This window comes from Alternaria incomplexa (genome assembly GCF_024043165.1).
Source record: "Alternaria incomplexa strain BMP 0042 chromosome Unknown scaffold_1, whole genome shotgun sequence".
NCBI classification, from domain to species: Eukaryota; Fungi; Ascomycota; class Dothideomycetes; order Pleosporales; family Pleosporaceae; genus Alternaria; species Alternaria incomplexa.
Genome location: NW_026249850.1, coordinates 654,260 through 679,505, shown reverse-complemented (window position 1 = coordinate 679,505; position 25,246 = coordinate 654,260). Strand labels below are relative to the sequence as shown.

Here is a 25,246-nt window from a genome sequence, read left to right as displayed (position 1 = left end):
TACTATACGTGGCAGAAAACCGTTGAGATAGCCACGCCAGAATCAAACGCCGTGCCATCAAGGCGCCGAGTTAAACGTAGTAACCAGATAGTTCTAAAGTCCAAGACCGGAGTATCGTCCGGACTGGTCTAGTTTTGAAACGCCAAAGAAAACAAACCGCACCAACACCGAACGAGAAATCAATCGCTGTTCGTGTCATCGTGACTTTTTCGAAAATTGTATGAACACATCGTGAAGAAGCATATCGTAATAGAAAGGGTCCAAAGGTCCAGGAAAAAAGGGTGGCTTAGTAGACATGGACCGGAGCCATCATCGATGGCTGAAAGGACACATGCTTGACCAGGTTGGCCGCCTGGATGAATGGCTGGAACCACGTATTGGCAGGTGGCTGGGAAACGTATTGTTGTTGAGGCTGCGGTACTCGGGAAGAAAACTTGGGGACCTGAGAAGAGGAAACGTGTTGGTACGAAGATGTTGAGGATGCGGATGAGGCTGATGAACAAGCGGAGAAGACCGAGTCGTTGTCCGAGTTTGAGCTTCCAGATGAGGTGGAGTGCTGGAAGGGTGATGGTGCGTAGGCTGAGCCAGGAAGAGCAGCAAACTGGGGGACTGCGGGAGCCTGGTAGTAGGCGTTGTAGGCAGCATCCCGGCTGTAGTCTACGGGGCTGAAGGGAGGAGAAGACAGAGGCGTCGACACAGCTGACTTGGTTTGGGTGAAGGCTGAGCATCGGAGGATCATCTCACGAATCTCAGGAATGGTCGCCCTATTGGCGGGGTTGAACTCAAACATGCGCCTGAGGATGGCGTCGAGCTCTGTGGAAACGGGAAGAATGGTCCTCAGGAACTTGGGGTCCTTCATGAACGCACGGAAGGTGCTGTCCTCGAAGGATGCTCGCTTCCATGGGTTGCGTCCACAAGTGAGGTTGACAAGCATGACTCCCAGACTCCAGACATCGTTGGGCGCTGAGGCGTAGCATGAGTAGGCCTTGGGTGCTGATGTCTGACATTCTGCAAAAAGTTAGCACGTGACTTCAGATGAGTCAGATCGTTGCGAACGTACCTGGAGACATGTAGAAAGTCGAGCCGCATCCAAAGTCGGAGGTGACAGCGTCGGTAGTGGCAAGTCCAAAGTCGGCCAGTTTGCAGGTCATTCCTTGGTCAGTGACGAGAACGTTTTCTGGCTTCAAGTCCCGGTGGTAGATTCCAATAGAGTGGCAGTATTCCACGGCATCCAAAACCTGGAGGAAAGCGCGCTTGGCCATGGCATCGTTACCAACGTACTTGCCCTGCTCGGTGATGTTGGAGAACAGGTCACCTTCTGGGCAGTATTCAATGACAACGTATGTGCAGTCAGGAGCGTCCATGATCTTGACTAGAGAGACAACGTTGGGATGAGCGCTGGCCTGGTGGTGGAGCTGGATTTCTCTTTGTTGGAACTTCCTCTGGCGAGGCTCGAGACCAACCTTGTTGAGTGCCTTTACGGCATATGGGACGTTGGTCTGGATGTCCACGGCTGTGTACACCACGCCGTAAGCTCCTACACCAAGAATGCCGGTCAATTGAAGTCGTCCAGCAAGAAGTTGACCTAGGCGGTCTTCCGGCGCGCAGAATCCATTTTGGGTTGGGGAAGCAGGGGGCGTCGGGTACATATTGTGAGTGGGAAGGGTAAGAAGTCCTCGTAGGTCCAATGAAGGCCTCAAGGACGATGTTAGATGATCCGGAAGATGGAGGTTGACCTGGTCCGTGTGGAAACAGCAAACAGTCCCGGATGGAAGAGTCAGAAAGAGAAGGTATTAGAGAGTAACCGGATCCGGCAAGTCAGGTGACTTGGAGGTTGCGACGGTAGATGAGTAGCAAGCAGTCGGGTGAGGAGTGCTTGTCAAAGACTGAAGAGGCTGTTGTAGTTGACGAAGGAATGTGTTGGGAGGAGGGTAGAGTAGTGTGAGGAGGTAGTGGTGGTTGTTGTGGTGGTGGTAGAGGGTGAGGCGGGATATGATGTATGTGTATGAGGACGGCTGGGCAGCAGTGATAAAGAGAGGCTTCCTGGGAGGGCCCAGGTGGCTATTGGCTGAGCTGGAGGCCCCGGTTTTTCGTAAATATAGGGAAGGAGCGGCGCTATGACGAAGAAGGATGGGGCTACAGAGTGAGTGCAGGCCATCAGCGATGTGTGCCATGGCCTCCGGCACGCACATTCAGACGCTAACGTGTGGTTCCACTCGCGCAACCCACCCTGGCTCCATGGCTCGTCTCAACGCGCGCAGGGAGGCGAGAGTGAAAGCGGCCGGGGGCTGCAGTGGTGTGAGCCGTCTTTACCCAGTTGGACGCTAGGCCGTGTCCAACAAAGACAGTCATGCAGCTACCGAGCGGCCGGGGCGTGTCCTTGATTCACCTGAATCATGCCGCCTGCGACTCCGCTGCTCACCGGGCGGCTGTGACTTGGGGCGAATCAGACGCCTGTCAGCGCAGCGAGGGTGACACACAGGCCTGCTCTCGCCGCGACAAGTGCAGCAGCCTCGAGGCACCAGAGGGAGCCATGCAGCGCGCGATGTGCACCATGGTGCAAGCGGACCCGCGCGCTGTGTGTGTGGCGCGAAGCCTGCCCGGCCACTCGTGTCCATTCACTGCTGCCCTCGCTGCTCGCTCCACACGCGCTCGTCAGCTCGCAGAGAGGACACTTGTCCAGGGCGCAATACGGGCGCCCCGTCTGATTCGCTGCCTCCCCCAGCCTCTGCTCTCGCGCGGCCCCCTGATCGCAGCATCTTGTCACCGGCCGATTAGACGGCCCACCAAGGCTCCAAAACGCCCGCGCCTCGCCCCAAGCAGATGCAGCTATGCAGTTCCTTGCCTAGTGCTGCTTAGCCTCCTCTGCAAAGCCTGTCCAGGCTTACGACGTCTCGAAAAGCCGCGAGCGCACGGGCGGCGTTCGATAGTCTTCGACTCTTCGCTGGCTCCGAGGCCCATGACGAATGCAGCCCGCCCAAACGACGATCTCGCAACGCTGCGGCACTGCTCTGCATCTCTGACTGTCATGCCGCCAGTCGACCTTTCGTCCCGTCTGCCTGAACCCGGTGCTGTGTCTAGAGGACGGCACAGTGCCTGTCAGCAACCCGCGGTCACGTTTCGGGTTTCGTGTTGGTGGACCTGTTTTCCTTTTCCGGCGCTTCTGATCATCGTTCTTTGTCCTTCAATCTGAAGCCCGTGGCCGTGGCCGTTGCTGCGATGCGCAAGGGCGAGCTGCTTCCAGCTTTGGGGACCGCCAAAGAGCGTTGGCGATGACACATGGCACTTGATGCCCGATCGGGCCCAGTCGATCCCACGACCGCCAACCTTGTTGCGCCGGACTTCGCCCTGTTTGCGTAGCCGCCTGCCATTGGCCTGCCCAATATATTGCTTCTTGACGATGACTATCCGAACCGTTCGCCATGAGCAGCGAGCTGGCCTCCCTGTCGCTCGGCTCCGTGGGCAATTCTGTCTGGACAAGCTGGGCCCGCCAGTGGCACGCTATCGTCCACCAGAATTTTCGAGACTGCTCCGCCTGGCCAATTAATGCGGAGATTATTTTGTGTTTTTGTGCCAATCATCATTCGCGCCCTGCTAGACCTACGTGTTGTTGCAATCCAGTCATGGCCTTGTGACCTGGCAGTCACCGCCTAACGATGTCTCGCTGTTCCACCCACACCGGCCATTCGCTCAACTGCTGCTGTCGTGGCTTATTGCGCAATATGTTGGGGCGAACTTTTGTTCATCTATGGTTTGCCGGTCGTAGCAGCTCCCAACGAGTAGAAACCGTAGAACGTCTTCCAAGGCTTCCAGATCGAGGAAGCAGAGCATTCTACCGGTTCGTATCTCATCCCGTATCCATGCCCGTTGAAGGGATAACCGACTCGACTTGTCCGCATATGAGTCGTAGGAGCTGGGATGTGTGCCAGATTGCGATGCTGACCCCAGCGCAAGCGAGATAGCCGTGCAAGCACCTGCAGCTTCCAATTCTTTTTCTGCTCTCCGGCGTCATCCGTGCAGGAGCACAGAGTCAAGCCAAGTCCGCTTCCCGTAGGCTAAACTTACGAGCGGGAGTCTGTGAGTGTAAGGGACCGAAGATCATGTCCTGAGCGAAATTGTTCCTTTGCGGGTCAATATCATGGCTGAAAACTTTGTTGGTATTCGAAATGAAGGAGCCGTTCCCAAGAGCATGGCCGCGGGTGAGAGCTGAGCCGTTCGATGCGCATGGTAATTTGTCAAGACGCTAGCAATCTCTTTCATAGAGCGCATATTTTGTGTCTTGGTGAGTTGTGAGCGCGCTGCATAGTAACATGCAGTTTGCAATAGTGCAACCCGCAACAGCCTCCATCCGTCAACATGCCGTCGTTTCCAAGCATCGTGTTGTCTGCTTTGATCCGTCCGACCCGCCGTAGGCTGCTCTATGCGCGTTTTCGATCCTGCTGATTCAGAATCGTACATGCTTTCCTTGCCGGACAGGCGTTCTCCACAAAGCTCGAGCGTTTCAGTGGAGGTGGTCGAGAGTCGCAGCCTCCAGTGCTTTCACCGCCAAATGCTGACCAGCGCGAATTTCAGGATAAGCCCGTTATCGATAGTCATCGATAAGACACCCGCCAAAACTAAAATGCCCCGCCATCTCAACCTCCTGCGCCCTCAAACTCTAACGGCGGCAGTGTGATCAAGGGAACATCCAATCGACATGTGGTGCCGACCACAAGTGTCTCGACGGCTTACAGATCCTGCGACGTGGCGTCTGCGGCTGGGGGCAACATCAGGCGACGCCAGTGACGATACTACCAGATCAACCACTTACTTGCAGGCCCAGTCAGATCCAGACTTTGTGGCCACCTGAAAACTTTCGTGTGGCCAACGAATGACAGCACATCAGCCTTGTTTTCCTCGTGCCTACTCAGATCTTGTTTGGTCCCGCCGAAATTGGTAGGCTGTGGCAATTAAGAATGCTGGCAAAGACATGCTTTGCGGCTGTGTACATTTCGATTGGCCGAGCAAAACGCATGGCAAAATATAGTATACACCGCTCTGAGTCGGTCCGAAGCTTTCCTCGTCGATCTCCAGGCCGGCGCAGGCAGCAAACGTTTCGTGGTTACTAAGGAAGGACCAGACTCCGCAAGTCTCGCAGCGCCATGTCGTTATATCATTATGCATTGCGGGAACTTCACCCTGGCGGCGTTCTGTTCTGACATAACAAGTTTGGCTACGAAGTGGATATCTGTCTATCCTACGTTGTTCTGTAAGGTTTACGGAGGCCGTCTCTGTTAGCTGATGATCTTCTCGGGTTAGCTTGCGCGGCTTCATTCCAAGGTTGCTGATGCCTGCCCAGACGTCATCATCGGCGGTCGGTGATGCAAGACCCTGTTCATCACTTTATTCTGATACAGCACCCTGAGGTCAGATCTCTCATCGTGCTTCCGAAGAAACCGCTTTCCCAGGGTCCGATCAGCGAACACATGCATACGCAGGTAGCAACGACGTAGGAGCCCACTTCAACGAGGATTCGGGGTCAGGCTCGTCATTCTGGAAACGTTCCTCACATATCGACCAACATCATCACAACTCATCAAAATATTGTTCCCGGCTGGTGCCTCAGCAACCGGAGTATATTCCACATGTCTCGCGTCTTTAGATCACCCGCCCACACACCCCCTTCACATGTCAGTCCCAACAGTATATGCAGCAATAACGACGCACCGGAAACTTCGTCAAGCGGCTTCATCCAAAGCTTTGAATTCAAGCCACCCGTGTGCTCCACCATGGTTCATTGAAAGGAAACTGGAGTCTCCGTCTGGGGCCCGGCTCGTTGGCGAAGCGTGAACTCTAACGCGTCGCTTACACGACCCTATACTGGTCGCACGCGTGCGTTGCGAGTAATCGAGATGGATGATGAAACACTCAGCTCTGGCAGCCCTCTAGTCGGCGGTAACTATCCACCGAACCAAACTCTACATTCTAGCAACCCGGAGGAGATTGGATCGGCAGGGACGTCGGACCTTCTGCGGTTCTGTTGTGTTGTTCCATGGCTTTTCTGGACGAGTACAGCCGCTCGCGTTGAGCTTAGTCGTCGTTATGGGGTGATTCGATCTGAGGGTCCCGCAGATCACAGCGGCCGCGAGTAATCTGCGAAGTTTCTTCCACAGTAAGGTCCGACTACAGGGCAGAACTCCGGCGTCGAGTCCGTACACCGTATGCATGGTGAAGTGGTCAAAGACGTTGAGCATGTTCATCGCAAAGCCCGAGAATTCGCGCGCTGTCGGGTTTTGCACTTGGCGTACGCAGCACTTCGTCTGAGTGAGACATCTCCAGTCACGTGTATGTGAACATCGCCATCACGAAGATGATGTAGTCGCATGAGAACAATGCGGTCTCTCAGTGGCATTGCTTCGAATGCGATAACAGTCATGTGAGCTGCTCACACCATTTGCCACATCACGAAGCAACGACAGCCTCGTCAGCACAAATCTTACAACCTTCAATGTTTCGCCCTCGGTATCTCAGTAATCACCTGATGGGCATCTTCACACAATACCACGGGCATCTACTCTTGGCTCTTAGCAGTGTGGCAGTACCAGCTCCATCAAGCCCAATACCCGCGCCTGCCCGCCGTTACTCACATGTTTCGCCATCCACCATGCATTGACAGCCTCATACCCAGCTCATACACAAGGACAACCCTCGCGCCTCAGATCACTGGGCGACTATACCATGTCCACATACATAGCCACGGGATCCTCGTCTGCCGCCTCGCACAGATGGGTCTGCCAAATGCCGTGTCTCCACCGCCTCACCAACTCACTCGCTTGCTTCCTCGTCGCTGCTCCACCTACCCGTGGGCCAACAGCGCAAAACATAAGATGAAACAAGCCTCACCTTTTACAAAATGTTCTCGCAGTGTCGGCAGTGCAGAAACAAGCTGCTACATCTTACAGCCGCAACGCATCTCCGACCTGCATCCTATCAGCTGACGACATGGAGTCGGTCCTTGCTTGCATCGTGAGACCTGATAGACTGCCTTGCCTTTCGCTGCGTTGCGTGTTCAGCGGAGAAACAAAACGAAGATGCACCGCGTTGTTGCTGACGAAGTAGATTGCGCCGCCAACACTCGCGTGCGCATGCGCGTTACGCCCGGAAGCTGATCAACACATTGACTCATCACCACTAACTTCCATCTTTCCAATCCATCGTCAATCCCGCCTTGACCTTTATTTTTGTTCGCAGCTCGTTCGTTCAAAAGATCCAGGGAGCGGCACGGGTAGCAAACTACTGCAGGTCATCGATGCGGTTGCGCGGCGCTCGCGGGCGGGGGTTAGGCCTAAGAAAAGGTCCAGTCGCTCTCGCCTCATCCTACGGGGGCGACACCAGCGCTTGCGTGATGCGCTTTCGGATGACTTGGGCCACTCGATTGCGAAAACGCCATGAATAGAGGCGCGCGTATGTGGGTTGGGGTAAGTAAAGTAAGGTGGGTGAGCGGGTTTCGTGGTCTGGCCTAGCCTGGCCGCCTTGCTGATGCGGATGTGTGGAGGTGGTTTGGGCAAGTGGATGGTCTGAAAGTAGGCGCTGGTGGCAGATGCGTGGGTGCGGCGAGGTGCCTGGCGACCAGTTTAGCAACCACCATCTTTCTTGTGGTTCTGAGACGGTGGTCTTAGGGGTTGTTGATGGTGGGTTGACTCAACCTTGACGGAAGGGTGGTTCAAGTCGGAGTGATGTCCGTAGACGCTCGTGGCAGATGTGTGTTTACGGCGTGGCTTTTACTATTTACCGCTGCTGGATGCATGTGTTAGGTGTTGATCACATTGAACAAGCCGAAGGATTCAACCCTAGGATCTCAGAACGCCCGATCGTAAGGGGAGTCAGGCATCTACAAGGCAAACTGACGCCTTGACGCTGGTGACAGCCTCGCGGGCGCTGATGTTTCATCGCCGGAAGGTCATGATACGGATCCACGGCATCACTACCTAATAGCGTTAACATCTTGTAAACATAGAGTCCTCTCTTTGATGAGCCCAGGAAGCAAGGGAAACGCAAGTAGAATTGGGTGTTCTATAGTTTATACACATGCCATAACAGCAAGTAGTTGTGATTGACGACAAAAACAAATCGAACACCTGTCTACATAACACTATGAATGATATTAACCAAACAGCATACATGAAGTCAATGGTTTGCTGGTTTCGATTTGAATACCGATGTACACTGCAGAGTGTTTAATTTTTCCAATCTGTATCATGCAAACACGAAAGAGTTGGCAACATTCAAGCTACAACATGGTATGACTAGCACTACTTAATACCCAGGAAAACTCTTCATAGACGCACTCCAAGAGACATCGCCAGAATGATCGTGCATGCTGAAAGTAAATGAGTGCGAGAGCAGCTCATATGTCAAAGAGTGCGTCCAAGATCCCGAGCCCAACATTGTTCACCACCCCATCACGAACGCTCTGACGGCACACTAAAGCCAGTTACGAAATCCTTCTCGAAGCCGTTGTCCAGACCCTCCATAGTCTCCTAGATTCGGGATGCTTCGTCATTGGCCGCGTCCATGCCCTCCGTACCCTCCTCGGTTCCGGATGCTTCATCTCCGGCCGCGTCCACGCCCTCCGTAGTCTCCTGGATCGCAGTTTCTTCAGCGGCGTCGTTGATGGTGTCCTCTCCATCCGCGCTCTCCCTAAGCCTAGTACGGTCTTGGTGCTCTTCCCAGACATTCCCCGACAACTCCTCTCCGAACACCCTACTACCCCTCCGCCTCAGACCCCTCAGTTTGAGCGTAAGTTTTGGCCGTTGCGTCTCTTCCTCCACGAGGTCATCAACATCCTCTGTCTGGACCGCCGTGGCACTGCTGCGACTGCTGTTACCCTCACTTCCGTCTTCATCTTGGGGGTCGGGCTTAACTGGAAGGCCGAGATATGTGTTGACATCGCTCAGTATGCTGCCCCGGTAACGACTTTGCATGTCTCCGGTATTGTCCATATGGGTTTTGAAGTCAGGGTACGTCTCACATAGCTCTCCCCACGTGGTGCTATCTCCCGGAACGTCGTTTCTGTTGAAACCGCCGCCACGGGGTGAGTCCTGTGCGCCGATATAGTGGACATCTCGCTGAGACCAATGAGAGGCTAGGGCGTCGAAAAAGAGTCTTTGGAGTAGTTCTATCCCGGCGGAAGCCTGACTGTGGCGGTCTTGTCTTGGAGGAGGCGGGGAGCCAACAGACGGTCTTCTTGCGACAGGACAAATGATCGCAATACGACGTAGGCTCCCGGCGGTGGTGTTAGCGCAGATATACGCAATATCACTCGCTCGAAGTAAAGATTGTTTCGCGTCGGATCTTGTGGACCGGGCAAGTGGCTCGACGAGGTTGTACAATTCCCGCATACCGGCTTCCCAGTATTCACTCGCTTCGAGCTTAGCCCCGAGGAGGCAGGCTTCAGCATGTGCTCGTAGGCTACGGTAACCGGTAACAACTGTGTTCGGACTGTATATGCTCGAGTTCATATACCAAACGAAATCGGCAAAGGCGTTGGGTGTGATGGTTGGAAGATGGATTTCGGAAATCGTTCTGTTAGCGGCGATTATCTTGTCGAACATGCTTGAATGTCGTATTAGAAGTGCCTTGGGTTTTTGCCAGGTTCGTTGATTTGACTCTGGTCCGACGATGATCTTCATTGTGCCTGGAACTTCTGGAGCGCTTGTGACGGATGGATCGCCGGATTGGTACGGACGAGTGGTTTCGGGCTTCAAGTTGAGTGTCTTGTAATCCGATCTGGCGGTGCTTATGTAGCGTGTATTGTACATGTTCGTACGTCTAGCGGGAGATGCCATGTTCGCTGTCTCGGCTTGTGCGTGTGTTCGTTGGCCGATCACTGGCGAGGTGGGAGGTGGGAAGCGGTGTAGTATCTGTGATGTACCGGGTGATGAACGCTTCTATAATATGTAGGCTTTTCGAGTGCAAGTGACGGTGCGCAAACGGACGCGATATCGCGTGCGCACTCTGGGTGACTGGCGGTAGTGAAAGTGACCCCAATGTAAGCGTTGCGTTGCTGATAAAAGTGAACGAGTACGGATGCGTAGTAAACATGTGATGGTAACGGAATATGATTAGACGAACTTGTTATGATGGTAGATGTGTGAGGGAATAATACATTGAGAAGTTGACTTATGGGGACAGCGCTGGTCCTGGCGATACGGGCAACAACGACCACATTCCATGGTATTGAGACCGAGTGAGGGTCACTCGCAATTGCCGCAAGAAGTATAATACCCATTCGAGTGGAGTAAGGCATGAGGGAGTGACGAAAGAGAGAAGCCGCAAGCATGATATGCTCGCAGGAAACGGACAACGACGAGTCGGAGTGAAGTGTTGAAAGTGAGAGCATCGCAAGGTAAGGCATCGTTGTGGCTAAGCCGTATCAGGCAACCACGACCTTGCACAAAAGCAAACTCCGTCTCATCCAACTCAACGACATCCATGACCATGATCACGCAAGCGCCTTCCCATCTACCTCCACCATCATGACCCTTGATCCCACCTGTTCTCGCTCCAACCCACCCGTGTCGCCCCTCCCTCCATAACGCTCACCAGCACGCCACTTCTCACCGAAAGTATAAAACACCCACGGTACGGGCGCGAAAGCAAGAGCGATGAACGCAAGCAACGAAAAGGACCATCCCACATCGAGCTTTTGATACATCTTATGCGAGAAGAGAGGCGCGAGACCGCCGACGAGCGAGCGCATGACTGAGCAGGCGGCCATGCCAGATGCGGAGTAGAGTGGGTAGGCGTCTAGGATGTATGTGCCTGTGAAGAACTAAATGAGGGTTAGCGGTCGTATGGCAAGTATTGAGAACCGACTCAAGACGATACATGAGTTGAGGAGGATGAACTTACGATAGCGCTCATAGACCCAGCACCAAACACCGCCGTTCCGATCAACGGCGCAATCCAGTGCACACCATACTGAGCCGTCCAAGCATAGATGAACAACCCTCTACTCACAAGCGGCCACCAGAAAATCATGAATAGCAACCTGTTCTCCGGTCTCGCGTCGCCCTTGAGTGCCTTCCGCTTGACGAGGCTGTCGCTAATTGCACCGCCTCCAAGCATACCAATGAGGTTACCGACAGCCGTACCGAGATAAGCAAGGCCCAGATTTTTGGGCGCCCATCCGTAAGTCTCGACGAATGTTGTCGGGATGGTCGTGTATAAGATATATGCGCATCCGTATCCGATAGCCGTGAGCAGCGAGGTAAAGAAGATCGGTCGGGACAGGAAAAGCATGTGTAGCGGCATGACCATCGCCGTGCGAAAAGCTACCAACTTGCTCGTCCCAGCGTCCAAATCAGACTTGGCCCTTAAATCCTTATTTCCCGTGTGTTTCCGCAACTGTGCAGCTTTTCGACGGAGTAGAACCGGTTCATACGTCTCCGACAAACATACCATGCTGAGCGCCGTACTCACCCCGCCCAAAATAGCAGTAAGATAGAATATCCACCGCCACCCTCTCGCAGCGTTGAGGTAGCTACCCGCCGTAGGACTAATCGCTGGACCGAGATTATACGCCAATCCTATCAAGGCCATGACCCCCCCGCGTTTCTCTTTCACCTAGAGATCACCAATGCTGGATGGCGCGAGGGCGAATACGCTACTACCGCCCACGCCGGCGAGGAAGCGGAAGACAGCCAAGGTGCCGAGAGAGTTGGATCGTCCGCATGCGAAGGTGCTTACCGTGAAGAGCACGTTACATCCGTGGTACAAAGGCAGTCGGCCGTATTGCTCCGAAAGGGGACTTATGAGAAGGGGACCGAACGCGTAGCCTAGGACATAGATACTCAGGACGAAGGCAGAGAGGTAGGCATCGGTTGATGCGAAGTCTCTTATGATGTCTGGCATTGCTGGCGCGACGACGGAGGACGTGAAAGGTCTACTGAAAGTCAGTGGGTTGTGATTACAGTATGAATGAAGCAAGATACTCACGATACAAAACACATGATGAATATGCAACCGATATTGATGTCCTTCTTCCACGAGAGGAAATTTCTGGGGTTTGCCGCATCGTCGTTGCCGTGCCAGTCGACGACACTCAACTGTCTTTCCTTGCTACGTCTGAGGGTGCTGGGTGTATTTAGCATGTTGGAGCCCGGACTTGTGTTGTAGCTGTTGTAAATGCTCGGTAGCTCTTCACTCCTATAAAGCTCCAGAGCTTCTTTTCGTGTGGAACTGTCACTCATGACGTCCGCCGAAGGGCAGGAGTGGATTCGGGTAACGAAGAGTTTCAGGTTCAGCGATCAGGCGTAGTGGGAGCAAGGAGGGGACAGAAAAGCCGAATTGGTCTGCGTTCGAGTAACGTCGTTCACGTGAGGCGTCTCGACCAGCCCTGTGATGGGGTTACGAGATGTGACGAGCACGTCATTTAGTCAAGATGAGTTCACATTTGAAGAGTTGCCGCTGCCGTGTGGAGGACACTAACACCCCAGGGCTTTCCATTCCCGCTCTTCACGTAAGGAGCAACTCGGAACATTCCGATTTGAATCGGAAGGTAGATGGAAAGCGGTGCAAACGGTTGGTATTAAGATCCAGGAGGACGCGAAAATTGGTGCGATCTCGGCTTTTCTTCTTACTTCCGACGGCCAGCTACTTACATTAGCGTGAGAACGAAGACGTCTGAAGTCGGCCAACAAGTGCTACCTGTCACTCTCAACTTGTACAGGATATTTCTCCAAACTCTCATACCACTGAAGCGTACTTCCGATCATGAAAGCCCAACTACCCCAGAAGGTACTGAGTGACGCCTGATATTGCGCCCAGCTCCGAGTATCGTATCCGAAAGCCGGACACAGCGTGAAGCCTATACCGCCTATGAGGTTCCAGGCCCCGACCCACCATCCCAGCGTTCGAGGAGCAGGTTTCCACCACTTGGACTGAGTCTCGATCATGAAGAGGGCTCCAGAAATGATGAAACCTATACCGCCAACGACTTGAGTAGTCCAGTAGAGGATTATGGTAAGGGTTTGCGACATCTGATCGTATATGCCGGGCAGTGCAGTCAGGCCCGCGATCCAGAAGATTGTTGCGCCGAGCAGCTGGGACATGGACGCTATAAACCCGAGATTGTGAATGTAGTGGGTCCGTAGTTCTTCGTTCGACGGCCACCAGACCCAGGAACGCTCTTGCGGCTCCAGATCGGGCTTTGGTTCGGCGATTTGTCGAGTCCTGACAGCATGCCGTTTGTTGTGATGGTGCGTGCAATGCGACTTTGACGGCCGCAGCTCTACGCGTACATTCCCCTCCCCTTCATGCGATAGGATCTGCTCCACCGCCCATCCGAAGCACCCCGATCGGCCCTCATTCACAGCTTCTGCTACGAGGAGCAATGACCCCACCTCGAAGATGCACACCCCGACGAACGCTGTTATGCCCCCACCATACAATTCCTCGTTTGTGAATTCCGAATCCGGTTGTACCAACGGCAGGAATACGAAAAAGGCATTGAACAACCATACCACGCTGCCCAATGTGAAGACAAAGGCAACATCGAAGGAAATATCCCATACGGGGAAGTATGTGAACATCCGCCAGATGTTGTGTGCGACGCTGCGGAACGAGGAAGTCGGGCGTGGGGTATCGTGTTTCGTTGAGACAGCAGTCTGGCTGTGTTCGATGTCTACGGCATGTCGTCCTTTGCGATCATTGCGCGAAGTCCACTTGTAGCGGACATCGGGACGGTCGTCGTGGCGGTAATGGGCTCGCGTGGGATTGAGGAAAGGAATCGGGCCGGTGACGCGATCGTCTTCGAGGCGTAGGCGATCATTATCGTGTCTCACGGGTTCGCGGGCTGGGTGGAAGGTTTTGTTGCGTTGCGTGCTGCGCGTGGCTGGACCATCGCGACTTGTCATGTCAGCTAGCTGTCGTCAATTCGGGTGAGTGTTGCCGTGTCGTTAGCATTGATGGAAGCTATCAGCATTATCGAGAGATAACTAGCGAGAATATACTGTGAACCCATGTTCGGACGCGAAGATGCTGCCCGCCTGCGTCATAGTACTAGACGGACGCAGCGGTTCGTGTTGTTAGCGTGCCCCAGCGCCGCTGAGTCAGCACCCAGCTTAGTCCCCAGCCCCCGCGCTGCTAGGTACGCACCTATGCGGCGTGGTACTCTCAATACAAAATCGTGCCCTCCAATGCGCTCCGCGACTAACTATATGATCACAAGTGCTGCTATATCGTATCCATAAGACTATCGGCAGCCGGTGGCAAAGCTTCTGGTAGGTGCACAGGTACCTAGTTACCTAGGTGGTGTGAGATAGGGCACGCCCGTGATTCCGTGCTGACTGAGGATTGGTATGTTGTGTCTAAGTTGCTCAGTAGCCAGCGATTGTTTCGCCTTCAGTTCTTGTCTTATAACCCAGATTCCCTTACTGAACTGCCCATGGCCTATAGAAGTGGATTTATCTAGGCTCCTGCTGACTCGGAAGTTTATAGCAAGCACTGAACAGCCGGCGACCGCGAAGCAAAATCAAGACACCATGTTCACAGGCAAGTCGGTCAGTTTGATCACATTTCAGGGCTTTGTTGACACCGGGTCAGATCAATGCCATCTCATCAGTATGGATTCGCATATTCCAACCAAAGCAGACGCGCCCGAGTACACGTTTGCTCTGGCGTACCGAAAGCCTGTGCGTATACGCCTGGCCAAAATCCAAAGTTGATTCGAACTGACCAGAGGCAGCGGCCTATACCCAAAACCTGGGAGAGGATGGCAGGTGACAACGGCGTCGGGTTCCTCGATCTACCGCGAGAGTTGAGAGACATGATCTACAATTACATCTGCACCAATCTGTCGACAAACGGCGACGGCTGGAACGACAAGCACGGCGCTTTCAAGTATTATATCCCAGGCAGTTCCCGATCACGCAATCTTGGTATCATGGAAACATGCCGCCAAGTGCATTGGGAATTCGCCGAAACACTCTACGCGCAGCCCCTTCAGCTCTGCCCCGTTTTATACAAATACCGGACGCAGTTCAATGTAGCAGGCTCGCATATCTTGCCCTTGTCGCTAACATATGCACATCTCGTTAAGAAGGTGGCTGTCCTTCACGACACAGAAATTCGAAAATTCCGAGCCCAGTACGACCTATTTGAGACAAAAACTTCAGGCGAGGAGCAATGGCGGCATGCTGTCTCGATTGCAACGCGGTTAGGAAAGCTTTTCCCCAAGATACAGACTGTACGCGTGCTTCATCGCATCTGCCCACGGGATTACGGCGTAGATCACACGTGGCAAACTGTTTGCGGACTACTTGGCGACACCAGAGAGGAGCAAGTCGAGGAGTCTGAAAAGTTCATCAGAGGTGTATGTTGGAGTGATGGGAGAAGCATCAAGATGCCGCCGCAACTGGAGTTGATGCACTTGGACGTTGACACCATCGTTGAAACGCCTTTGGTTGAAGCGATGAGGAATGTACGAGCAGCCGACATGAACAAGAGAGGACTTAAGCGGAAACGGTCTGCATGAACTAGCATCGCTAGCAAGCGGTCTGTCATATGGTTCGAAATCAATACAGCAGAAGCTGGACAAGAAACAAGCTGATAACTCCAATTTGAGCTAGTGGTATCAAAGCCGAAGGCCCTTAGCACATTCCCGGCGCCACAAGGTCATCACCAAACGCCACCGCTGTGCTAATGATACAGAAATCGTAGTAATAATATAAACAAACCCAACACCAGACCCATCACGACCATCGTTCCAACAACACATCATACATATCATACATCACAAACCCCACCTTTACCTCGCCTTATTTTCCCCCTTCCTCCCCTTCTCCCTCTCATCAATCTTCAACCCCCTAACCAACTGCCGTCCCATCATCCTGGAGATCTCCTTCGCATAATCCGTCATGCGCATGCTATTCCTCTCGTCGTCGCTCTTGCCCTCATACGCCTTCTCGCTATATGGTGGCGGCGCATCCGTATACCGCGCGTACTCCGCTTCGATACGTTGGAGGTTGGAGTTGGACGACGAGTTCGAGTCGCTGCGGTGGGCGGAGTGGTTTGACGAGTGCGAGTGCGTTGATGGACTCGGGAAGGACGTGTATGAGGAGTTGCGCGCTGCGGAGTCGTCTGTGGTGGAGGTTCCAGAGGGTCTTTGACCAGCGGCGGCGGCTTTGGCGATGGACGAGGCAGAGTCGTGGCGCGAGGAGAGCATCGAGGAGGGGGTTTCGCGTTCGTTGACGCTGACTTCGGGGTAGTGATCCATTTTCGCGTTTGGGAATGACTCGATCTCGTAGTGGTAGTAGCAGTGGCAGTAGTAGTAGTGTAAAATCTAGAAAACAAGATCTGAGATCTTTTGTATGACTTGAATGTGGTGTGACTACTAGCGTCCTTTGATGATGGAAGTGTTATTGGTTGCGCGTGTCCTGCTGCTGCGGTCGATGGCTGGGATATTTAAACAGCTGCCTACTCATACCACGCACATGATGTACATGACACAGACCCATACCAATCCTGTAAGTAATACTACGACGTCATTGCAGCGCCATCGTGCCCAGCTACGCTTTGGCTATCGCAGTCCGGATGAGGAAATGATGTGTGGCTCATCAGAAGACCACGCCTCAAAGACAGGAGTGCGTATAGTGCTTGGTTTCTATGACAAACTGGCGAAGACATTCCACAGCGGGCAAACTCAGTCTTGGACTGTTTAATGACACGCGATGATCTGGGAAGATGATGATGTTGGGGATAAACGTTATCGGGGGGGCGGACACGGAGCAAAACGAGGCGCAAGCGAAGCGAAGGATGTGTGGCGTTGCGAAATGGATGGGTCCAATGATGTCATTCATCACCATCAGCCGTGCCGTGTCGCACAGCAAAGACCGGAAAGCTGAGCATGCAGATCACAGGACATGATGAAACAATAATTGGCATATACGAAATGATGGGGTATCTTGGGTCCACACAGTGGACAATGCGTGTAACGTGACAGAGTAGGAGATGGGCGGTAGGACGAAAAGCAGGTACTGAGCCCCAACCAACAAACCTCATGCCCTGACTAGACCCCTGACGGCGTTCTTGAGCTTCCCCAACCCCCGCGAACTCCTCTTGTGGGATTTGTGTCGCTCTAGCTCCATGGCCGTTGGCGCGTTGAAGTTACCGCTTATTCTTCCAATCTCGCTCTGCGGGTGGTGTTGGTGTGCTGGTGACGGCGAATAGTACGGCTCAGCTGATGAGAATCTCCTCGGACGCCTCGTGTCGTCGTCAGAATACGACGATCTCAGATATGCTGAAATGACGGCTTGTTGAGACAGTTGCTCATCATCGGATGACCGAGGTGCGTGGTGTATCCGTGGTTGATGCGAGTCTGCACGCTTCCGGGATGATGGCATGAACGATGCAGTGCGCTGGTTTGGGTCTTCAGGTATATCGCTCATGGAGTATCTCGCTAACATGAAGTTAAGGATGGTGTTGGTGGAGAAGGTGTTCATCGCTTACGGTGTTGCTGTTGAAATTGAGACCTCTCTTGCCGCTCTTGTTCTTTTTGTTTCTCCATGTTCGCTTTCTCGTGCCAAAGAGTCTGTAATGTACGATAATGCGCCGTTTGTAAATCTTGCGCAAACTCTTTCCGTGGGTGATAGAGTGAAGATGCGCAACGCTTGAACGCAATGAAACAGCAAGAACCTCGAAATTAAGGAAACACCCACCTTTTCATACTTCTCAACATAGCCATCAAGTAACTTCGCCCAATGCACGTGGTACCATGGTAAAATACCATAATCCCACGTCATCGACTGTACCTCCCAATCAAGTCCATCCCACGAGAAGCTACAGAAGTCAAACCGCGGATCGGAAACAAGACGGGTAACCGGTCAACCTAAGCCTCGAGCGCCCCGCATGCTGCCAACTTGGCGGGCGATGATGTCCAGTTAAGGTTGCCTCGCATGGCATAGTACTTGTAGTGTTGGTGTCATCCGGGAGCCCGTATCCGCGGCTGAATTGAGCGCTGGGTGATGTGAATGGCGGGGTTGGATGCAGGGCAGCCTTAGCCATGTCGCAAGCGATACACGGTGTAGATACGAGGAGATCGGCACCAGGCTGTGAGAGATCGTGAGATGGATATTCTGGCGAGTGAAGTGTTGCGATGGCGGAGCGATGGATTATCATGACGATATTGGGGTAGGAATGCGACTGGTCGACGGATGTTCATACTCGGGGTATCTAAGGGAGGTGGCGCACGCAGCAGCCAAGACGCAGTTCAAGTGCCATCATGATGCGCCCGCAAAGAGTGTACGAGCTGTACAGTACTGCAAGACGCACCTCATGCAGTGCGAAAGTTCTCAAAGGAAAACCGTTCGTGAGTGTGGAACAGGATTGACATTGCAGGTGGGCATCTCGACATTAGACTGTGGGGGTAGGACCGAATAGCATCTGCCGAATTCCCATCGAACAATGTACCCTCATCTCTCCAAAGTGCGATCTTCGAAATTCGCCTTCATCTCGCGAGCAAGAAAGAACCTCTCAAACACGTTCCGTCGTCCTGATGTACAGGGGGCTTATCTCCCCTCTGCCCTCGCTTCGCACCCTCGCACAGCCCAAAGTGGCAATAATTCCTTCCAAACACCCCCGTCGCTTCTCCTAACGGTGCACAGCCAACGTCCTCCGCCCTGCCCTTCCTCTCCCACACAGCAAGAATGAACACACCATCGCGCGCCTGACTTTTCCTTCTCGAACAATGGAACAACTCACAACCTAAACATAGTAACACACGTGCAGCCACCTCACGTTTTTCTTCAAGGCACGCTATGGCGATCTGTTAGGGCCGAGGCGCAGCACAGCAGGCCGGCGGCCGGCCTCGGATGCCTGACCGCAACGCGTCCCACAAGTGGGCCTCCGAGATGATGATGGATGGGCGCTGACGCGGTGTTTTTCGAGCGCTCGACCGTCGGACTCAGCCCATGTGGGTTCTTTTCGATAAATAGGAGGAGGGTTTCACCATGGAATGTGGGTGAGCTGTTGATTTTTTGGTGGGCTTTGTTATTACTATTATCAAGCTCTATATATCGATTCAGATATTCTTATCACTATACAATATATTTGCGCATATATCAACGGGTTATTACTTCTTCTCGTTCACACACATCACGGATTAATAGGGAAAGAGAAGTCGTCTGTAGCACTTGCAAGTTTTCCTGTACGTACCACCTCCACATCCTGTCATCCCGCAGCGGGACGCCGGCCGAGCAACAAAAAGCCCTCAACAAGCATCATCCCTAACGCGCTTCCAGGGGTCTACGCAACATCTTCCCTGATCCACCTTCAAAAGCCATCTAGAACCTGCCCACATACCAATACTCCGGCCAGCCACCCCGACAACCAACCTGTTCTTGGCCCTCTCCAAACCCGTAAACAAAGCGTTACGGAACGAAAGGCATCTACCACCTGCCACCCGCATCCGAGCACACACGAATATATTCTTAGCCAGGACACGAGCATCAATATTGTTGTTGGTGTAGCTTTCCCTTCGTATTCAGCACAGAGTCGGTACACTACTACTGCTGTCTATTCTTAAACTTTCGGCCCTACCGCATCGTACCGTACCCGCAACCACTACCACCAAAAGCACGATACGATCGACACACCAGACCCTCGAAAAAAACCTAAAAATGGATTCGCACGCGCAGACTACGACGATCAATACGCAAACATCGTCTGCATCGTCGTCACGAGACTCGTCGCCTAATACACCCATCACACCTTTGTCGCCTGCGTCGTCGGCAGGTAGCGGATACTTCTCCCGTTCGTCGTCCGGGCTGGCATCACCACAGGTGCCGTACCACATTATTGTTACGTTCGATGGCAAGGTGCGCGAGATGCTGCGGATAGAGAGGCAGAGTGAGGATATGGGTGAGGAGCGGAGGTCGAGGCGGACGACGCCTCGACCAAGGTACTATGCGAGGAATTCAGAGGAATAAAGATAAAGTTACAAGTTGTTGTTTGGATGGGTTGGCGAAAATGGCGTTTACGATTTTAATGACTTGGGCATACTGGAAAAGACGGTTCGCGATGTTGCGACTGTCATTGGCGACCAGGGATGGGATACAGAATCTGCGCAACTAGCTGGAATATTGTCAGTAATTGTAAATCTAATGGAGAAGAAGGGTCTTTATTGTACCTACTACTGTCTACAGAATCCAACAAGAAGGAACTTCGCTACTTGCAACCCCTTCCGCGTCATTCCACTTTCACTTTCTTAAGCGCAATATCGCAGTACATCCTCGGCGACGACGATACCTCCCTCTTCCCCAGACTAGAAATTGTACGCGACGCATTGTCGGAATGTTTCTCAATGCGAATGATACAGCTCTGTTGGCCCTGGTCTTCATTCATCACCCACATCCTGATCTTATCCCCCTCGACGTCTTCGCGACAGATGATGTGTATCTTATCATTCAGCCCGTGTGGCTCCAACGCGAGAAGTCGTCCTGACGTGGGACCAAAAGGCGGATCAACTCCGCGTCTACTCCGCGACAAACGGATTCGGAGGTCGCACACCTCATGGGCTAACAAAGTGAAGCCTTCTTGCTCGAGACGCTCCATCGCTAGTCCCATCAGGTAGAAGAGCAGCATCTCGTCGTATTCGCAGCCTGATTCGCCGTCCACGGTGATGAAATCTCGCAAGGCGGAACTTTCTGCGAGGTCTGAAGGTGATACCGCGGATTCGCTTCGTGACCAGGTGATGAGGTGGAAGGGGATTGCGGAGTAAGGGAGGAGCTGGTAGCGCATGCGACATGGGTTGGTCTTGAAGGAGTTCTGCTCTGTGAATCTCCTGGAGGAGGGCTTTTTCGCCACTTCCTTCGGTCCATTCTTGATAGCGAGTACGCGAGCATGAGGTCGGACTTGGCCATTCTTGATGACGAGTGCGTGGGCGGGAGGCTGAACTTGGCTATTCCAAGCATGCTGGTTTTGCTCGATGATGGAGGGCAAACCCGGATGAGCATGGGCTGTCGACTGTGGTGGAGGTTCCACTGTCTGCTGGAGAGCAACTTGGAGGCGAAGGTGCTCCTTCAGCGCGAAAATGAATTCGCTGTCTACCACCGCATCGAAGAGCTTGTATAGCTGTGAGGGGTCGCGGAGGTCAAACTCTTCTTGGCCATGTTGCCCGATCAATGTCACTGTTGAGACAGGTTTCTTGGCCTGGTTCACCCTGATGAATGCACGTTGGGTGATGTTCTGCTTGGGGCATCCATTTGGTGTCTGGTATCTCTGATTAGCTTTCTTTCCGTTGGATTTCACAGGCTCGACCATGCAAACTTACATGGAGATACATCCGATTGGGATGAATAAAAGTCCATGAGCCCGGAGGCCAAGCAGTGTTCACAATAGCTGCCAAAGCAGCTGCGCGGTTGTAGACGGAGAAAGCGTCCTGTGCCAAGAGCCCGTATGCTCTTTGGAGTAGCTGGGTAACGGGCTGGTTGTTCCGAAGCTCCTGGAAGTAGCACGCGTATGCAATCCGGCGGAGATTCAAGAGCTTTTCTCCAAGAGTGATGTGGTAGGGACCATTGCAGAATGATGCGTCTGAATTGTTCCACCCGAGAAGAGAAAGGAGCTCATCAGGCAACACCATGATTGTTTGGTGCGCAGGTGATGTGATGAAGCTTTGTTGGCGACGAGTGCGTAAGTGAAGACTCGAACTGGAGTTGTCTCCAGTGATGGCCGCCTACACAATTCCTGGAGATCATGTTGTTAGCAAGCCTGGATAGAGCGGTTGTGGGTTCGAAAAGCTACTCACCCGTGTCGAGTAGCCACGGCGCAAGCGGTGTCAGTGACTGTCAATGTTTTCCGCAACCGTGATCGAGGCGAACCTCAGATCTAAGCGTGTCTTCAAAGCGGGCCAGTAGCATTGATGTGGTTTGCTTGCAAAATCGATGAGTGGGGAAAATGAACTTGTGATGGGATGAGATGGAAAGTGTGTGGTTGCAGCTGTTGTTGCTCAGGAAGAGAGAAGGTATACCCCGTCACTCCGCACCTGCTGAGGTCAGCAGCGAGGAAACGGCGAGTCCAGATGCACTATGAATACTGATGTAAGAATCGATATCGATGTTCCTCTACTTTGGTAAATGAGTGCACATTGTGGCACATAACGCTCCACTTCCGGGCCGGGCAGACGACCCCCGATGCGGCGGCCCAGCTCCATGGCATGCCTTTACGGTATACCTAGTACGTTCTGAGTTTATTCCTTATCGTGTACCAGCATATCAAGACTCTGGAAGGCCGGTACGGTGTTGAGTGCGAAGTTCTCGTTAACCCCAGCGTTTCACGACACTGGCATCGCTCGAGGCTGTCCATCACCGCTGCTTGTGATGTTTATCGCACTGCTATACTTTATGTGCCTCTCATTGCCATCATCCACTATGCTCATAGGCTTTCTCCGACTGCAAGATCTCTCGCAACGATCATGCGACAGCCCCAAGGCAGTCAAAGTGATGCAACAACCACGAAGGACGGACGCGCGGCGGCAGATCATCCTAGGCTCATCAAGCCACAAAGCTTAATCAACCTATGGCGGTAATATAAGCGAGAAGAAAGCTTTTTTTTTTGGTCTTGTGGAGTGCGCGTCCGTTTTCAGGGTCGCTAAGATAAATTTCAAGATGGCTTGAATTGCCACCTGCAGTTCTGACAGCCCGAGATAGTTGTCATGTCAAGTAACACGCAAGTCTACTGTGAGATTCTCGTGCCAATGTAATCGGTCACGGTGTGTGGGCGAGTCTTGTTGGTAGCGATCGTGGAGAGGAACTTGGACCCAATCATCATTTTGGAGGTGTAATCATTCGCAAAGGTAGATTATTGACGTACCAGAGACACAGAAGGGTCCAGAATGTGGTTAAAGCGGGGTCTTGATCCTGATTTATCGCGACGTGATGGTCAAGAGCCAGGGAAGTTGTTAAGTTGTAGATACTGATCTCGAGAAACTTAGTCGCTATGTGAACCCAAACGTCTTCCTGACGCAACATCTCTGACCAAGAAGCACCCCACTCTCACATCTCTAACGTCCCAATCCGACTCCCCACATTCCCGCTATCACCCCATACGCCATCACCAACCCTCCTCCTTACCATAGCCAGCACGTCCTGCCTCCCACCATCCTGCTCCAGCTTCCTGCCGAGCGTCTTCAGCACCTCAAACTTCGCCATTGCAACGATGTACGCCGCGTTCTCCGCATCGCCACGTCCACCAACGAGGTTGGAAAAAGTCGTTGCTGGCTTGAGCAGTGAAGGGAGAACACCGCCGCTAATAGTAGGGTCTAAGATGAGATCAACACCGGATGTGGGGAAGGCGTTGAGACGGGCGTAAGTTGGGTCGTTTGCGGGGATGTTGGGGATTGGTTCGGTCGACCAAGTCGAGGTGATAAGGGCACCGACGAGGGTCAGGGCTGCGAGTGCGTTTTCTTTCATGGCGATGGTTTCCATGTGTGTAGTTATGTCGGCAAACATGTTTGGCTTTTTCATGTAGAAGAGGGCAGTGAGGAGGCGGGCGTATGCCGCTTCGGTCTGTGTGCGTTTGCTGTCTGAACCTATAGTTTCGGTTTGTGGGAACGTGATCTCCTGTTTTGGTGGACCGTGGAAGATGGTTGCAAGAGTCTTGAGCGCGTCTTGGTTCGTTCGCGTGATTGGCATGTCGGTAATGACACAGTCATCCCAGGATGGTCCTGAAGCTTTTTGCGGTATAAGCGTTGATCGAGGCATTGAAGCAATGATGTTCAGGTCGCTTGCTTCACACTTGCGAATGTTGCGGTTTACGTAATTCCGGATAGTGGGCATCTCGCTACTTTTCTCAAAGTTCTCTGGGTAATGCGATGCGTAGTCGCTGATATATTGGGCTGTCCGACTGCTCAAGAATGAGTGATCAAGGCTGGGGTTGTTTGAGGTGTGAAAGTCGACGATGCCTTTGTGTACGCCTTCTTCTATGAGGAAATCCAGGGCGAGACTTGAGTCGTAGTGCGAGAGATGAGGCTTTGCTTTGACCGTGGTGATCAGTGTGCTGTAGAATTGGAGCAGGGTCATATGCATGAGCATATCGTCTTCTGTGTCCACCATCTTCAGTGCAGCGTAATGTAGCAAGCCTTGGCCTTCCTTAAGTGCAACTTCCTTTTCGACCTCCAGATTATATGGGGATGTGACGGCATTCCAGTCCATAGCAGCGACGCGCGGTAGCCATGACAGTAGTCTAGCCTGTGAAATTGTCTTGTCACGTTTGTTCAGAAGTGGTTGAGGTGGCGATGTGAGGTCCTTGAGAGATGTGTAATGGTAGTACAGCGAACTAATGTCTCTGTCGCTGAATAGGCGCCGCCACATGGGACCAGTACCATACGTATGTAGCGAAGACTTGCCGTCTATCGATACGGGTTCGTTCTTTGACACCTCCAGTAACGACGTAAGAAGCTCTTCGGCCTGAGTCGCAACTCCCGCATCTTGAGTGCACAGCCACAAACGGACGATGGCCAACATTACTGCCGGTCGATTCGCAAGTGCTTGAGCATCGGTGCTACTTGCGGTGGCCTTCTCTAAGAGCGTCAGGATAAGACTGTGAAATGGAGTAGCCTTTAGATCAAGTCCGATCTCGAAATCAATGTCTTTGATATCGTCAAATCGATATGGTTCCGCCAGCTTGATGATGAAGTGGGTGAGTGGCGTGGGATCTTGTTGAAGCGTTGGCAGTAACGCCGCCATCTGCAGAAAGAGCGGTCTCGTCTCTTTCCATATCTGGCTACGGTATTCCGGCGTGTTGGTGGAGAGCTCGCATCGCTCAAGTAGATCTGTGTCGAGCGGAGTGGTAGGATCCTGGTCGACCTTTTGCAGATGCTCTGAGAGCTCGTTGAGCGTAGCAGTCGATGCGGCCATTTTGGATGTCTGAATGTAGTGTTTCTTGAAGAAGTTGGACTGTCGACGGTCTCGATGGTAGTACTGGCTCGAGCGTGGCGGTTATAGTGTAAGAGAAGGTTCTAGGCCGCTCATGTGATTGCGCGTATAGGGCGAAATGCACGCGTTCCCTGTAGCCTGATGCGCGGTGATGGCGGCGAGTGCTGACTGCTTGGACTGCGACTGTACCTCAAGCTGGGTCGCTATAACTCGACGTGCATCCGATCAAGGACTGTAGATGACTTGGTATTCCTTCGAACGTTCCTATTGTCGTGCACCTCAATACCGGGGTTTAGGGTAGAGGTGGCGGGGCTGCGGGTGCAAGTTCGCTATTG

General features: G+C 53.0%; 8 protein-coding genes across 8 annotated transcripts; all 8 read right to left on the bottom strand.

Annotated features, from left to right (window-relative positions):
• Positions 1-286: 286 nt before the first annotated feature.
• On the bottom strand, positions 287-1,649 carry J4E90_000234 (uncharacterized protein; the record flags this gene model as incomplete). Its single annotated transcript, XM_051429831.1, has 2 exons — positions 287-1,008; positions 1,061-1,649. The coding sequence occupies 2 exons, from the start codon at positions 1,647-1,649 to the stop codon at positions 287-289; spliced, it is 1,311 nt and encodes a 436-aa protein (XP_051295318.1).
• Positions 1,650-8,519: 6,870 nt separating this feature from the next.
• J4E90_000233 (uncharacterized protein) lies at positions 8,520-9,800 on the bottom strand (the record flags this gene model as incomplete). Its single annotated transcript, XM_051429830.1, has 1 exon — positions 8,520-9,800. The coding sequence occupies one exon, from the start codon at positions 9,798-9,800 to the stop codon at positions 8,520-8,522; it is 1,281 nt and encodes a 426-aa protein (XP_051295317.1).
• Positions 9,801-10,483: 683 nt separating this feature from the next.
• J4E90_000232 (uncharacterized protein) lies at positions 10,484-11,301 on the bottom strand (the record flags this gene model as incomplete). The annotated part of the gene is made up of 2 exons (XM_051429829.1): positions 10,484-10,813; positions 10,894-11,301. 2 exons carry the CDS (start codon positions 11,299-11,301, stop codon positions 10,484-10,486), a joined length of 738 nt encoding a protein of 245 aa, XP_051295316.1.
• Positions 11,302-11,607: 306 nt separating this feature from the next.
• Positions 11,608-12,233, bottom strand: J4E90_000231 (uncharacterized protein; the record flags this gene model as incomplete). Its single annotated transcript, XM_051429828.1, has 2 exons — positions 11,608-11,888; positions 12,008-12,233. The coding sequence occupies 2 exons, from the start codon at positions 12,231-12,233 to the stop codon at positions 11,608-11,610; spliced, it is 507 nt and encodes a 168-aa protein (XP_051295315.1).
• Positions 12,234-12,686: 453 nt separating this feature from the next.
• Positions 12,687-14,005, bottom strand: J4E90_000230 (uncharacterized protein; the record flags this gene model as incomplete). Its single annotated transcript, XM_051429827.1, has 2 exons — positions 12,687-13,837; positions 14,002-14,005. 2 exons carry the CDS (start codon positions 14,003-14,005, stop codon positions 12,687-12,689), a joined length of 1,155 nt encoding a protein of 384 aa, XP_051295314.1.
• Positions 14,006-15,790: 1,785 nt separating this feature from the next.
• On the bottom strand, positions 15,791-16,207 carry J4E90_000229 (uncharacterized protein; the record flags this gene model as incomplete). Its single annotated transcript, XM_051429826.1, has 1 exon — positions 15,791-16,207. One exon carries the CDS (start codon positions 16,205-16,207, stop codon positions 15,791-15,793), a length of 417 nt encoding a protein of 138 aa, XP_051295313.1.
• Positions 16,208-20,226: 4,019 nt separating this feature from the next.
• J4E90_000228 (uncharacterized protein) lies at positions 20,227-21,300 on the bottom strand (the record flags this gene model as incomplete). Its single annotated transcript, XM_051429825.1, has 1 exon — positions 20,227-21,300. One exon carries the CDS (start codon positions 21,298-21,300, stop codon positions 20,227-20,229), a length of 1,074 nt encoding a protein of 357 aa, XP_051295312.1.
• A 1,730-nt stretch (positions 21,301-23,030) lies between these two features.
• J4E90_000227 (uncharacterized protein) lies at positions 23,031-24,893 on the bottom strand (the record flags this gene model as incomplete). The annotated part of the gene is made up of 1 exon (XM_051429824.1): positions 23,031-24,893. The coding sequence occupies one exon, from the start codon at positions 24,891-24,893 to the stop codon at positions 23,031-23,033; it is 1,863 nt and encodes a 620-aa protein (XP_051295311.1).
• Between the last annotated feature and the right edge of the window lie 353 nt (positions 24,894-25,246).